The sequence below is a fragment of the Podarcis muralis genome, chromosome Z (assembly GCF_964188315.1).
Source record: "Podarcis muralis chromosome Z, rPodMur119.hap1.1, whole genome shotgun sequence".
Lineage (NCBI taxonomy): Eukaryota > Metazoa > Chordata > Lepidosauria > Squamata > Lacertidae > Podarcis > Podarcis muralis.
In genome coordinates, this window is record NC_135673.1 from 20894471 (window position 1) to 20910586 (window position 16116).

The following is a 16116-nucleotide window of genomic DNA, read 5'->3' on the forward strand; positions in this document are numbered from 1 at the left end:
CTTCAAACTTGCATGGGGACTGGGAGGGAAGAGGGCCATCTGTTGCATCAGGCATCAGTGCATCTAAGTCCAGCAACCTTCTTCTAGCATTTGCCAGCTGGCTACCTAGATGTTTTCAGGAGGCTCACAGAAAACCATCACAGCAGCAGTTCTTTCATGTCAGTCCCCACCTTGTGCAGTTCATATCCTCTTTATCTATGACAGCTAAAAGCTTTTGCTGGATCCATCATAGGGGACTAAATGCAAAGCCTTAGTCTCCTAGGGAGAGTCTTTATTTAGTGGGAGAGATAATGTGGTGTAATATTTATATCCCAATTTGATGGGTGGGTGTTTATTTCCCAGAAATTTTATTTGGGATTGGAACCTGAGATTGGGTATGGGAAGGCTTGAATCCCAAGCACCATCCATTCTAGATAGCGTGACATGGGGCCAGAGATGATTTATTTATTTATTGTGTTTATTTAGAGCATTTGTACCCTACTCTTCAGCCAAAATGGCTCTGAGAATGGCTTACATGCCACTGATTAAAACAAGGCAGTCATCTCCCACAGACTTACAATCTTTTTCTTTCTTTCTTTTAAATGGCACACAAGGAAAAGGGGATAGGGAGGAAAGGGAGCAGGGTGGAAATCTCCCATACCAGTTCTCAAGCAATTGTTCCTATAATGACCAGCCTACATAGTTCAGTGGTAGGCGGAGGTGCTTGTTGGAACTGGGCTTATCTCCCACTGAAGCAGCCTGAGGGAATGGCTGCGCCATTGAGGGGAGAGGAGGCCTGATGGGGCTCATCTGCGACAACAGAGTTGGTGATGAGAGTTGTAGTCCAGCAACATCTGGACTTTCTTGAGCCTGAGAGATGCTCCATGATTATGTCTTGCTTTCATACTCCCAATTCAATTGATCCTTTGAATTTAAGGAAGTATTTTTATCAGGTTACATAGGGCAAGTGATCCCAGAAAGAAGTGGGAGTTTATTTTCTGTAGTAGTTTACATGCTTGAGTCTTCCTGTGGTGCCCTGTGCATGTGCCCTATATATTTCCTCTAGGCACTGATTTTAATTAACAAAGTATTAACAAAGCAGGTAACTGCAGGGACCTCCAAACCTTGTGGACCAAACTGGTGCAAGCTTCTTTTGGGTGTCCCCTTTCTGCAATGTAACGCAAAATGCACTGTGTAAAAAGGCCAGGTTAGCCAGGTTAGCGGAGTCTGTAACCTGAAGTGTATGTAACCTGAAGCGTATGTAACCCGAGGTACCACTGTATAGGCACCAGTTCCTCAGTAAGTGTCTTCATATAAGATGGAAATCACATGGAATGGGTCTGCACTCACCTAATAGCCTGAGTTGCATTTAAGATTGTGTATATTTTCTCCAGGCTCCAAATCCTGTATCCTTTTGAGGCCTAAGATTTAGTATGTTGCTTTGGGCAATTTGGACAAGCCACTGTCCAAGCCACTTACATTGCATTCTGTGCAAATCTTACATAAATTCAGTGTATCTGGTTTTGTAAATTCTGAACAACATTACCTCTTTTGTCTCAGTGATGGAAAAGCATTTGTGCCACATCAGTGTAGTCAGGTTGTTTAACTGCCAAAGTATTCCAATGGGCTCAGCTTTTGAAACATTAAATCCTTTCTTTCATCTTTTTCAGGTTAACACCAAAAATCGGATTCCCTTGGAGTGAGATTAGAAACATTTCATTCAATGATAAGAAGTTTGTTATCAAGCCCATTGACAAGAAAGCCCCAGTAAGATTTAATTTGTAGTTTAAAATATTTTAGTTAATAATCTATTCAAATATTTAATTGAAAATCAGTAATTTGGGGTTGTTCTATTTTGCTCTATCTACATAACCAAAAAAGCCAGTTGGTTGTGATGGGAAATCCCCTGGTGACAGAATGAACATTTAGATTTTCATAAACAAGTGACTCCCAGTTTGTTTGTTTGTTTGTTTGTTTGTTTGTTTGTTTGTTTGTTTTACTGTGCTCAAACTGGCTGGGACTGGTAGTAGTTGCAGTCTAAAATGTGTGGAGCTCAGCAGATTGCAGAGGGCTGCAATAAACCTCACACAACTGGGTATACAGCTGGTTTGATGGGCACTCTAAGGAACGAAGGGCACTCTAAGGAACGAAGAGCTTTTCAAACAGTCATTTATGTGAAGAGTTTTCCACTTGGTAGTTTAGTGATAGAACATAAAAGCCCATTGTGGTTAGTCAAGTGTCTTCTTCTTCCAAAGATGAGGTAAATTCATCGGGTGTTTGAAACAAAAGCTAGAGAGAAGTTGTACATTTGTTTTCATCTGCTGGGCTGAGTGAGCAGCGAACCCTCAAACTCTGTTCAATTCAACACCATTGAGATCTCTGGATTGCTCTTGTCTTTCTGGTAGCAGAAGTGCTTCAGGACTCTTTAGATTAACTGGTTCCTGGACATCTGCTTTGTTTTTCTGGGTCAGCAATTGTGCCAAAAAAGGTCTTCCCTTCATTTTCATGAGAACAGTTTTCCTGCGGTGAGACAGCTCACTCTGGAAGAGGTGAACCTTGCTGTGTGTAAGTAACAGCAATATCGCTGCAAAGATGAATGGTTCCTGGCACTTAAATGCCTTGTCTGGATGCACGGAATTCTTCCAAAGCCTTTTTTCTTTATGGGGGTGTATGATTTGATTTGATTTGATTTAATGGGATCCCTTGGTTATAGCTTCAGCATATCCAGGGTTTGCATACAGAGCTACCTCCCCCTTTTCTTCAACAAGTAGCTGATTGGTAGAATTTGTTTGTTTTAAATAATTATTTATTACCATTACTAAGAACTCAAAAGTGCAGTTGTAGGATATTATCTCCTACCATATGCAAAGCAAGCAAACAGTAGATAATAAGAGAAAGAAATAGCGAGAGGCACCATTAAAACAAAGACATCCGTATTTCCTAAGCTGGTGTGACTGGTGAGTGTTGCACATATAAGTCCAAAGTATAGGAAATAAAGTCCTACCAGATGACATAAAAGCATTCTGAATTCCCTCCTTTCCTGGGAGCACACGTGTGTGTGTGTGTGTGTGTGTGTGTGTGTGTGTGTGTGTGTGTTTTGTTTTGTTTTGTTTTTGGTAGTAGCCAATGCCAAAATGTTGAGGCTTTGGGACTGAAGTTCTGGGGTCTCTCTGCTGCAGAGTTGAACATGTACTCTCTATCAGATGGGGTGTCTGTTCCTCTTCGGGATTTTGTCTTAGTAAAAAAAAAAATGAGTCGTTCAACACCTCTGGGTTGGGTTGGGGCATGTCTTTTGAAGACAGCTCAGAAGCGGGTTTGTGGCCTGCCTCTTTGACAAGGTGAGTTGCAGCTCAGCTTTCCCATTCTAATTCTGCTGCTGGCTGTTTGCTCCCAAACCCAGTTTAAAGTGCTTACTGGTGACTTTCAGATTCTAAGGCTATGTGTGTGTACAGTCACTGTTCTTTCTACCTGCGGTAGAAGCCCTGCTCTGCATCCCCTCTTTTTCAGAGGCAAGGGTTGTGCCTGGGATTTTCTGCCTGGGGCACCAATAGTGCAGAATGGGGGGGGGGGGTGGCTTGATGGTGGTTTCTGTTGATTAGCGAAAAGTTCACTTACTTCTGCTACTTCAATCTGATAACGTATTAATTGGTTGTGCTTTTCTTTTTCCAGTAATGGGATATTTTATTGTGTTAATGTTTGGTTTTTAGACAACACTCAAAGCTGGTTGTGTGCAACATTTCAACAGAAACACAATGTAGACATGCTCCACTAATATTCGAGTGAGGTTTATTTAAAGGCCATCTTTCAGATTTACCGTATTTTTCGCTCTATAACACGCACCTGACCATAACACGCACATCGTTTTTAGAGGAGGAAAAGAAGGGGAAAAACATTCTGAATGAAACAGTGGATGTATCATTTTTGTGCTTCATGCTGTGGCCACAGACATGTGATCTGATGGTGAATTTGGGGTGACCCAATGCAAAAATCCTGAGAATTCCTGTGGATCCATGCTTTGTAACCACGTTTTTGCACCATTGCAGCCCCAGGCAACAGTGGGTGCGTGATTTTTTGGGTGCGGGCTGTAGCCATGGACATGCTATGTGATCTGATGGTGAATTTGGGGTGACCCAATGCAAAGATCCTGAGGATCCATGTGGATCCGTGCTTTTTAACCACGTTTTTGCACCATTGCAGCCCCAGGCAACAGTGGGTGCGTGATTTTTTTGGTGCAGGCTGTAGCCATGGACATGCTATGTGATCTGATGGTGAATTTGGGGTGACCCAATGCAAAGATCCTGAGGATCCATGTTGATCTATGCTTTGTAACCACATTTTAAGTGGGGAGCGAAGGAAAAACAAAGAAGGGACATGAGAGGGGTGTGCAGAGAAGCAGCTGGCTAAGAATGCTGGAGAGGGATTTAACGGGTGGGAGGAAAGAAAGGCAAAAGTTCCCCCCCAAGCCAGCCATCTCTCTCTCTCTCTCTCTCTCTCTCTCTCTCTCTCTCTCTCCCTCCCTCCCTCCCTCCCTCCCCCTCTCTCTCCCTCCCCCCCCTCTCTCTCCTTCTCCCTCCCCCACTCTCCCTCTCCCTCCCCCACTCTCTCTCCCTCTCCCCCAGCAGCACCGGAGCACAGAGAGGAATTAGAAAGAACGACACTCTGCTTGCCTGGAGGGGAGGGGCTTTCCCTGCTCTTTGTTCCGTTTCAGCAATCACAGCAACGAAACAGAGGAGGGTGGGCAGTAAGACCCTGAGGCAGAATGCAGGAAAGCTGCCACTTCCTCTTTTCAGGTTTCCCTTCTCCGTGACTCGCGATTTGACTTTTGCTTGATTTTTTGGCTCCAGGGACCACACATTCGCTCTATAACACGCACAGACATTTCCCCTTCCTTTTTAGGAGAAAAAATCTGCGTGTTATAGAGGGGAAAATACGGTAAATTCCTATCCAGATTTCCAGCTTCCTGACTCATTGAAGCTAAAGGTTGCTGAACAACCATTTAGCTCTTTTTTGCTCCTTTTGTCTTTTTGCATGGGGGAAATTGCCTAATTAATTGGATGCTATTTTGCATGTACTTGAGGCATTAGCTACTACTGGAGAAGAAAGGGAAGTGACGCAGGTGCATCCATGATTCATTCTTTATTTTTCATCTTTCTTTCAAAGGACTTTGTATTCTATGCCCCACGGCTAAGGATTAACAAGCGTATTCTGGCTCTTTGCATGGGGAACCATGAGCTCTACATGCGTCGGCGTAAGCCAGACACAATTGAGGTGCAGCAGATGAAGGCTCAAGCCCGAGAGGAGAAGCATCAAAAACAGATGGAGAGGTGCGTTCAACTGAATGCAAACGCCTCTGAACAGAGTGCCAAATGCTGACATAACTGGTTCCCGAACGCTGGTGCACAGTGTCTTAGTCATGGCCATCTTCTGTAGGAAAAGTTGTGGCAAGATTGGAGTTTAGTGGTTGGGGTGTGGCATGTGTTCTTTCCATAGGCAAATGCTGCAGCTGGAATATAGTAGAAGAGGCCTACGCCCCCTGGAAACCACAAGGGAGGGTGGAAGCGCTCAGATCCTGCTTGTGGGTTTCCTATTGGGGCTTCTGTGGGAACAGGATGCTGGACTAGATGGGTCCCCTTTGGTCTGATCCAGCAGTCTTTTCTTAGTTTCACATTGGTATGGAGAAACTGTGGCTCTCTGGATTCTGTTGGACTCTGACTCCTACTGCATGCAAAGTGTATGGTTTTTCTGTGTAATGGGTCTATCCCGTAACATATGTGAACAGCATTTCCCTGTAGCTGCAGGGAGAAGGATATAGCAGCGGGAGAAAGCTCCAGCTGATAGGTCAAATAGGCTTAACATGGGTCACAATTCAGCTTAGAAGTCTGTTTTCCTAACACCACACTCGTTTGCCTTATAGGTGTGGGGCAAGTAGAGAAGAAGCTGCAAAGGAACGTTTGGAAGCCTTAAAATGCTGTGGATTGTTCCTTAGCAAGCAGGCCTTGCTGTCTGTGTTCATCAGCTGATTGGCAGTCACAGCAGGCCCTGGTGGGATTGGCTGTGCTTTGGAGTTCCAAGTTGGGGATTCCATTGTGCAGCCAAACGGTGGTGCTTAACTCCTAGGCCTAAATATCTGTTTGCATTGGGTGCAAAGGATGCTGCTCTGTGGGTGCAGCTCAAGCTACCTCCGCAAAGGAAGAATGTGGTGGTGTTGTGATATCGGGTGATTGACAGCTGGGTGGCCCTGCCCACTTGTAAAATAACCTGCAGGGGTGGGGGAAGCTCAGGAACCAGCCCACTGGCTGGATCCTGCCCCACTCCTGTTCTGATGGAGGCTCGTTTGTTTATTTTTAAAAATGTGCATATTGCTGTATCACATATATCAAAGTGGTTTGCAGCAATAAAAATATAAAATTATACAACTAAAACCATTAAAAAGATTTTTTTAAAAACCAAGACACCAATTAACCATTGTGGAAGGATGTATTCTTAATTTCCGGCATAGGCCTGGCAGTACAGAAAAGTTTTTGGCTAGTGTTTAAACGTTGGCACAGAAGGCGCCCGCTTGAGCAAACGAGTGCAGCATCAGCATTAAAAGTTTAGAAAATTACTTTTCTTTTAATTTACGCTAAAAACAAAATATTGATTGCCGATGACTGAAAAACTTTTGATGCAAAACGAGAATGCCTCAACTAAGAGTTTTGTTGCACAAGAGAGAACTGGAAATCTGTCAGCCAGGTGGGGGTTGAACTTTGTGTTATCCTTCACATTTCCTCCCTGCCTAGAGCCCTGCTGGAGAATGAGAAGAAGAAGAGGGAGCTGGCAGAGAAGGAGAAGGAAAAGATTGAACGCGAGAAGGAGGAGCTGATGGAACGGCTCAGGCAGATTGAAGAGCAGACAAAGAAAGCTCAGCTAGGTAGGGGAAGCTTCTGGTGCCCACCTTGCAGGTGGTGGGAAGGGGAGCTTGGTGCTGATTTACAGAGTTGGTGGGCAAGTTGTAGACCTCTCTCTCTCTCTCTCTCTCTCTCTCTCTCTCTCTCTCTCTCTCTCTCTTTAGAACTGGAAGAGCAGACCCGCAAGGCACTAGAGTTGGAGCAAGAAAGGAAGCGAGCTCAGGAAGAAGCAGAGAAGCTGGCGAAGGAGCGTCAGGAAGCTGAAGAGGCAAAAGAAGCCTTGCTGAAGGCCTCCAATGACCAGAAGAAGACCCAGGAGCAGCTGGTAGGCTGGCTCTCCAAAAGCGTCGCCTGCGTTGGCCACTGCGAGAACAGGATGCTGGATGGGGAGGGCTTAGTGGTCTGATCTAGCAGCCAGACCCTTCTGGGTTTCTTAGGAAGTCATTGTGTTTATTGAATTATATAGAATTGTAGAGTTGGAAAGGCACCCAAAGGGGTAATCTAGTTCAACCCCCAGCAATAGCAGCTAAGTTATTTTATTTCATAAAGTTTATATACCACATTGACTGTAAAAAAAAAAAAAGCAAACCCAAAGCGGTTTGCAGAAAGAAAATGATAAAGTTATCAGTGAAACCAATTACTTAAAACATTTTTTTTAAATTAAAATCAGTGATAAACTGAAAACATATAAAAATATGCCCGTGTTTTACCTATCTGGGTAGGTTTGGCCAATCAAAAATGGTTTTAGAGGCACTGAAAAGAGTGCAGTGAATGCCCGTTGTGTCAGTAGGCAGGGAGTTCCTAAGTTGCATGTTGTATGCTGCTGTTTCATTTAAATGACCCCAAAGTGGCTCACAACACACTAGAGAAACATGCATATTGATACAACTGCCCATTATCAGTTCATTTCAATACATAATGTGGTAGTCCAAATTAATAAACAATGTTGATAATGCTGACACATTTTAAATTCCAATGTAGAATAGGCGCTGTTGTTCATCACATCAACAGGAATTATTTATTCTAGAATATAAAAATTAGATCTGCTAAGCCTTTCCAGGGTGGTCAAGTATTAATAAATAATTTAACCAGCAGCTGGGTCCTCATAAAGGCAGGAAATGGCCGCTATTTGTACTGAGTTAGACTTGCCATTAGTCCAAAAGCTGTTGACTCTAACCCTGGAGGCTGGTGGGATTCCGGGGGGGGGGGGGGGGGCATTTAGAGGCAAAGGGGGAAGCATACTGGAGGTGTGAATTACTATTAAACTCTGGAAAGTTGGCACCACTGGATAAGTCCATCAGTTTTGTTGAATCAGTTTAACTAAATAGTTTTAACTGGATTCTATGTGTAATTTTATTACTGCTTTGAATTTTGCTGTGTTATGATCTTTCTTAGTGGGTCATGCAAATCACTATTCTCAATAATGCTTTTTATAGGGAGAGCAGGGGAAGTGGGTGGTGGGCTGAAGAGGTCTAGGAACCACTGATCTAGAGCAGGGGTCTCCAAGTTTTCCTTGCCTCGGGCCGGTGTCTCCAGCAATGATTGCGCGGAGGGTGGGGGAGCGTGTGCAAATGGTGCACATCTGGGTCGGAGGAGGCCCGTGTGCATGCGCACAAGCTGGTAAGACCGGCCGGCGGTGGCAGGGGTAGCTGCAGGCCAGATAAACGAGTCCCTCAGGCCTTATCCGGCCGCTGGGCCGTAGGTTGGTGACCCCTTATCTAGAGGAAACCAGGCTCCACTGCAGGCTTAAACTGGTTTAATAGTTATTCCCTCCCCAAAGGAGACCTTGGAACTGTAATTCTCTTAGGGTGGTATGTGTGTATACCAGGGTTTTTCTCTTGAAGAATCGTGCACACTCACAAATCTGATTTTTGTATTAGTTTTCTTAGCTGCATCCCAAGATCACAGCAGGGGTGTGGAAGGTACACTTTATACCTTATAGCTGAGCAAGGGCCAGATTGGGGAGTAGTGGGGCAATGTAGCATTTTAGGAGCCTGGTCACCTACTTTACTTGTGATCTTCTGCTAATTCCTGCAGTCGTCTGAAATGATGGAGCTCACCAATAGGATCTTGCAGCTGGAACTGGCTCGGCAGAAGAAGGAGAGCGAGGCTGTGCAGTGGCAGCAGAAAGTGAGTGGGGTGTCTTGGTCCTGTCTTGAAACAAGCAATTTCCTTCCTCTCCTGTGCCTAGGAGTGACCATCCCATTTCCCCTTGTTCCAGTGATGGGGAAAAGTAAAGACATCCTATTTGCACAGAGAGGCAGGGGATCCTGCCTACAAGGCGTGTTGTCCACCCTCCACAATGTCAGTGTTGCAGCAAATGTGCATTTAACTTGTGTAAAATAGACATGGCCCTCTCCAGTACATGCATGATAATCTGTGATGTATGACTTTGACTCTTGCTCTAGAACAACAATGAGGGAACCTTTGGCCCATTGGTCTGACCTGATTTTATTTAGATATTTATTGCATTTATATACCATTGTTTCTGCCAAAGAACAAAAGGTGGTGTACGTGGTTCTCCCCTCCTGATTTTATCCTCACAACAACCCTGTGAGGTAGGTTAGACTTGAGGGGCAGTGACTAGCCCAAGGTCACCCAGTAGGTTTCTTGACTGACTGGGGATTCAAACCCTGGTCTCCCAGTTCATAGCCCAGCACTCTAACCACTACACCACACTGGCTTTCTCAGATGCACCAGGATGACACCGAATTAATGCAGAATCTCTTAAGTGGTGCTAGAATTATGATTTGTCAGAATTCGACAAAAATGAGAACAACCTTCTTGAGAGAATGCTAAATTAAAACCTTGGACATAGTGTGCAATGCTAAGCTTACGTATATGATGAGAACTGGAGAGGGCAGACCACAAGATAATGTATTCATTGAGAAATTGAGTCTTTATATATAAGCACGTGGGTGGCTCTGTGGTCTAAAGCACTGAGTGTCTTGGGCTTGCTGATCAGAAGGTCAGCGGTTCAAATCTGCACAACGGGGTGAGTTCCCGTTGCTCTGTCCCAGCTCCTGCCAACCTAGCAGTTCGAAAGCACACCAGTGCAAGTAGATAAATAGGTACCGCTGTGGCTGGAAGGCAAATGGCTTTTCCGTGTGCTCTGGCTTCCATCATGGTGTTCCGTTGTGCCAGAAGCAGCTTAGTTGTGCAGGTCACATGACCTGGAAATCTGTCTGTGGACAAACGCCAGCTCCACTAACCCATTGGTGGGTTGATATTCTCCCTCAGGCCCAGATGGTCCAGGAAGACCTAGAGAAGACTAAAGAGGAGTTGAAGTCAGCCATGGTCACCCAGCATGTTCCAGAACCAATGCAGTCTGAGAACGAACATGATGATGAGCAGGATGAAAATGCTGCTGAGGCCAGCGCAGAGCTGAGGGCACATGCCTCCGCCAAGGACCGGAGCGAGGAGCAGCGGACTACGGAGGCAGAGAAGAACGAGCGGGTCCAGAAGCACTTGAAGGTAATGTGGGGCCAACGCTACTTTGAGGGGGAGTGTGGCTGGTGGGCAGGGTGTGGGGCTGAGACCCGCTTCCCTCAAATGTCTAGCACCACCTATTTATTATTATTATTTACGTCATAAATGTTATGTATTGCTTGATTGTACGGGGGGTAGGGGCGAGGCTCAAAGCCATTTACCAAAAAGACAAACAATATTTTTTTGCGGGGGGGTGGGGGCTGTAAAAACAATTATTTGAAACATTCAAAACATGAAGGACAACAATAAACATAAAAACAAGCTAACTTTCTAGATGCCTGAGTATTTTAGCAGGTGCCAGAAAAAGTACAGCAAAAGTGCCTGGCTGTCATCAATAGGCAGGGGGTTCCAAAGTGCAGGTGCTGCCGCGCTGAAATACTGATTTCTTACAAATTCAGAATGGGTATTATGTGGCAGTTGTAATAGTGCCAGTTGCACAGAATGAAGCAAGTGGTTGAGTGGCCATAAAGAGGGCAATGCCATCTCCCAGGTAACCTGGTCCCAGGTTGTTAAGGGCTTGATCCACCTACAGGTGGTACAAGAGTAGCATAGCTAATACCATGATGTCTTTCCCATAAACCTTGGTAGTAAAAGATGCTTCATCAGCACACTTGGTTCCCCCATCCTGGCAGCCCGGTGGATTGGGGCAGGAAGTTTGATCAACCATAATATCTCATCATAACATGGATTTTTATTTGTTGGCACATTGTGGGAAACAGGAAGAGAAATGTCCCAGGCTTCTGTTTTTGGCAGGAGGCTATGTGTCTCTTGTAACATCCAGTGCTTGCACTTAAGTTCCCACTTTGTTCCCAGCAGTAAATATTTTCAGATGGCTTTCACAATAAAGTTAATAAAAGGGCCAGGTGGAAATGCATCTGTCTCTTTGGCCAGCTGGCCTCTACACCTTCTTCTGGCAAAATGCTATTTTAGGCCCTGTCACAACAGAGCTGAAGGATCCAGTCCCCATTGTACAGACACATCTGCAGTTTATCTTGGCTTCTTTCTAACAAAATATTTTCACCCTGCATTTCAATAAAACATTGAGGGTGACTTCCAGTTTAATAATAATAATAATAATAATAATAATAATAATAATAATACTACAGTAAAATGAATTGACCTGGGAGTTTCAGTATGAGACTGAAACAGTAGCCTTTACAAAATTCTATGTAAACATTGGAGTAGTGGGTGAGAGTTTCAGACGTTTGGAGTATCAGAACTGTCTGAGTGCTATTATTGGCTCTTTACCTGCCTAAGAACATCCGGGGCAGAGCCCACCTGGTCCAGCATCTTTCCATGTTGGGATTTACTGACCCCATATAGATGCTTCTGAATACCAGTTGCTGGGAGCCAGAGGAGAAGAGAGCTATGTATTTTTTATTGGATTTCTATTTCCGACAAGGTGCTCAATGTGTCATACATGGTCCCTGCCCCCATTTTATTCTCACAACAACCCCGTGAGGTGAGTTAGGCTGGAAGACAATTACTGTCCCAAAAATTCAACCTTGGAAAAAGAAGCTCAGTGTTCTTCTGCTTGGGTCATCCCTGCAAATTTTCCACAGGCATCTGGTTGGCTACAATGAGAGTACAATTCTGGACCAGATCGACCATTGCCCCCATCCAGCAGACTCTTGTTATGTTCTTGGATTGGCTCAGGCAATGTCACTTGATTCCTCCACTGTTGGATTTGTGAATGGCTTTCACGGAGAAGCATTCCCCTCTGGGGCTCTCTGCCCTCAGGCAACTGGGATTCCACTTGCACCAAACAGTGCAACACATTTGACTAAAACATATGAATGTTTTGATCTATTTTTTTCATTTATTGCTGATTTTATCTTTCGTATGTTGCTTTTTATGGCTTTTACTATAATTTTATTGTGTACTGCTTGAGGGTTTTACAATCAAGCAGTGTATAAATTCTATGAAATAAAACAAATAACATTTTAAAACTGGTCTTTCCCCCCTTCCCGTTTTGCACCTACAGGCTCTCACGTCCGAGCTGGCCAATGCCCGCGACGAAACAAAGAAGACTGCCAATGATATGATCCATGCCGAGAACATGAGGTTGGGCCGTGACAAATACAAGACCCTCCGCCAGATCCGGCAGGGCAACACCAAGCAACGCATTGATGAGTTTGAGTCCATGTAATCATTTGTGAGCCTTCTGCTGTCTCCCCTGCACTCTTCCTCCCTCCCCCGCCACCTTTTTTCTGTGTTTAACTGCGTTGTGCTGGAACCACTACAGAAGAGTCACCACAGTCTGTCTGAGAGTTGGGTGCAGAGGCTGCCATCCAACATAGGGTGAAACAGGATTAGTCAGCTGTGCCTTAAAAAATAATAATATATATATTTTTATGGCGATGCCCCATTTTCTTTTCTCAACCTGGGTTGAAGAGAGAAATCTGTTCCATGCAGCTTTATGAAACATCTGTGCTGGTCCTGTGACACCCCCCCCAAGGACCCATCCCTGCCACTAGTCTCTCTAGCCAATGTTTGAAGAGACTTGTGTGTTGGGGTATCTTTACTTTTTAAGCCTGTCTAGTTTTGATAATTAAAAAAGAAGAAGTTTGGAAGGAAAAGTTACTGAAGCAGAATTTAATGTTCTTGTGCCACCCACCCACCCACCCACCCACACGCGCGCGAAAGACCAAAGCTTTTTATGATTCCCAGAGGTTTAGCAGACCAAACGGATCACCCTGATCTTTTTATCACTTTGCACATGCCTAAGCAGTTGAAAGAGGCAGGATTCCATAATTGTTGTGATCTGAGTATATTTTGTTTTCCCCTCTTGAAATGTTGCCATATCCAATTACGTGTGTTGTTGGCCTCCAAACTTTGCTGGCCACCGATTCCCACCAGAGATTGCAGATTTCAACAGTATCTGGAGGGCTCCAGGTTCCCCATCCCTGTCCAATAAGGAGACGATGTTTGGGATTGGTAGCAGCAACATACTTTGTCCCATTCATATTGACCAGCACAGTCCAACTTAAGTGTTCAGAAGAGGATGTGCATCAGCCATAAACCCCAGAGAGCAAGACAGATGTGGGGAAACATTGCAGCTGGCCCTTTCAAGGGAGGTCTGTAGAACACACAGCCCACATTATCGGTGCCTTATGACACCCTTTTCCATGGGTGTAAAGTTTTTATAGAGTCCTCATGTTTACTTGTGACCAAATGCAAAAAAGCACCCTGTCTTCTTCACATCACCAGCCACTTGCACAGTCACAAAACCTGCCTTGGTCTCTGCTGCCTTGGTTGTTGGAATGCAGCAGATCTTGTCTCCAAATCTCTTTGGAGAGCCAGTGTGGTGCAGTGGTTAAGAGCGGTGGATTCATAATCTGGTGAACTGGGTTTGATTCCCTGCTCCTCCACATGCAGTTGCTGGGTGACCTTGGGCTAGACACACTTCTCTGAAGTCTCTCAGCCCCACGCACCTCACAGAGTGTTTGTTGTGGGGGAGGAAGGGAAAGGAGACTGTTAGCCTCTTTGAGACTCCTTAGGGTAGTGATAAAGCAGGATATCAAATCCAAACTCTTCCTCCTCCTTCCTTCTTTGCCTTGGAGTGCCTTTTGCTTTTCAGAATTTTTAAATAAGTTTTATGTGACTTTTCTTTTAGGAGGTTGCTCCTATTTGCCTCCTAAGTCCAGACAGAACCTTCTAGTGCTACTTTGGCCACCAGATTTTTGGCAGGGCTTCCCTTTTTTCAAGAGAGTTTGTTACCTCACTTTTACCTGTGCCATGACCGCATCAGGTACAGCTGGGGACTGCCTGTCTCCCCACCCCCAACCCACAGTCTAAGAAGCTTATTTTTCAAAGGAGTTTTGTTTGCAGAGAAGCTGTCCTGCTCGTCTGCACCTCTAAACTCCTGAACTGCATAATCTCTTCTGATCTTCTCCGTCCGCCCCTTTCCTCCCAAAGTGTCTTAATAGCAACAGTGCCACTAGAAACAGGAAAGTTGTGTGGAGAGAGTGGAACAAAGACAGGAGCTGCAGTTCAGGGGTGGGGATCCTGTGGCTCTCCAAGGACAATGGGAGTTGTCATCCAGCAACATCTGAGGGGCACAGGCTCCCCATCCCTGCTCTGATTCACTCCAGTGAGGGCAGCGAAAAACCTCCCATAGCTGTCCCAAAGCCATGTCAGCCTGCTTTGGGCAGCTTGGTGTTGGCAGCCCTAGCTGCAAGGAGGCAAGACTCCCTCAGCTTGCAAAATAGCACAGTCTAAATGTCTTCTGTGAGTTTGTTATGCACCCCTTTTCTCCTCTCTCTCTCTCTTTTTTTTAAAATATATATATATATATATATATATACATAGTGCCTTTAGGAAGTGAGGGTAGGAACTGTCAGCTCCTCCTCCTCCTGAAAATATGCAACCTCATTACTTAGAACACTTTAACACACACACACCACACACACACACACACACACACACACACACACACACACACTGCAGTTGAACTTGTCACAACTCATTTACCCTTAAACTGAAGAATCTGTGATTCCTTATCACTTTTAATCACTTTTTAAAACGTTTTGTGCTCCAAACTTGTAATTTGGCAGTTTTCCTCCACATTACTGGCACACTTTGGTTCAGAGAACTACATCCTCACGAGAGAAATCAGCACAGAGCCTCCCAGGTCTGTGCTGAACTAATGAAGTAGTTAAAGCATCTCTGCATCGCCCCTGGTTGGGTCACAGAGCTCTGTTGACACCTTCCACTGGCACAGTTGCTTTTCCTCCTGCCCTTTCACTTCTAGAAAAGGAGCAAGCCAACCTATGCCAAGAAGCCTTAACTCCTCATGTAGTTGGTTCAGCTCTCCCCTGATCCTACCAGTATTATATTATTCCAGTGGTATCTAATGGTATTGATTTCATTCTCTTTTTTTCTAGCTGTGCACGATTAGAAAATATTAATCTTGGAAATGTGGAGGGGGAGGGGGAAATGCCCCCCTTCTCCATGGACAAATGTATACTGTATTGTAAAGAGATTGATATTTTGCAGGAAATTAATGTAAGAAGCATTCAGTATTACCATGAGATTTTTAGACACTTTTTTAATTATTTGTTGGGATTCATGGAGGTTTCCCTTCCTCCACTCCCCCCCCCCCAACTTGTTTACTTGCTATTACTTTGGATATATCCTATCCTGGGGGAGAGGGGGTTACCCTATTAAGCATTTTTTGTGTGTCTGGCTTTATATTTGTGTTTTGGATTTTTTTTTTTTTGGCTGTAAATTATGTCTACCTTTTTACATGTTTTGTTAAAACACAAGTTTTCCCAGGTGGGGTTGTAAGGTTGATCTGTGTCTCTGTGGGGCAGGCCAGCCATGTTGATCCTTGCCACTCAGATGCCTTGCCTGCAAAGGGGTTTTGTTAAAGTCCACAACCTGTTCTCTTCATTCAGTGCCAATAAAGTTTAGGTCAATTGAACCCTTGGTGTGTTTGTGTGTGTGCATTATTCTGGTGGTGGTTGAATCTGCAGGTCCAGTTAGTGACCTGTACACACCCATGATTCTGAGAGTTTGATCTTTCAGTATAGAATCATAGAACTGCAGAGTTGGAAGTGGGCCCAAAGTGTCATCTAATCCAGCCCCCTGCAACTCAGGAATCCTAGCTAAAGAATCCCTGACAGATGGCCAACCAACCTCTGCTTAAGAAGCTCCAGTGAAGGAGAGCCCACCACCTTCTGAGTCCATTCCACTGTCAAACAGCTCTTACTGCCAGAAAGTTCTTCCTAAGGTTTTAGTCAAAATTTCCCTTCTTGTA

At 44.7% G+C, this 16116-nt stretch overlaps 1 protein-coding gene across 2 annotated transcripts in view; it reads left to right on the plus strand.

The window, feature by feature from the left end:
* MSN (moesin) overlaps window positions 1–15780 on the plus strand; it is a 77736-nt gene extending 61956 nt beyond the window's left edge. The window contains exons 7-13 of one of the 2 annotated variants that reach the window (XM_028714863.2): window positions 1650–1746; window positions 5140–5303; window positions 6759–6889; window positions 7031–7191; window positions 8904–8996; window positions 10107–10340; window positions 12340–15780. In XM_028714863.2, coding sequence (XP_028570696.1) covers window positions 1650–1746; window positions 5140–5303; window positions 6759–6889; window positions 7031–7191; window positions 8904–8996; window positions 10107–10340; window positions 12340–12504 — 1045 coding nt within the window. In that variant the 3' untranslated portion in view covers window positions 12505–15780. Of the gene's footprint in view, window positions 1–1649; window positions 1747–5139; window positions 5304–6758; window positions 7192–8903; window positions 8997–10106; window positions 10341–12339 lie in introns of both variants that reach the window. The other variant, XM_077922662.1, reaches the window with a different exon arrangement.
* Window positions 15781–16116: the final 336 nt, after the last annotated feature.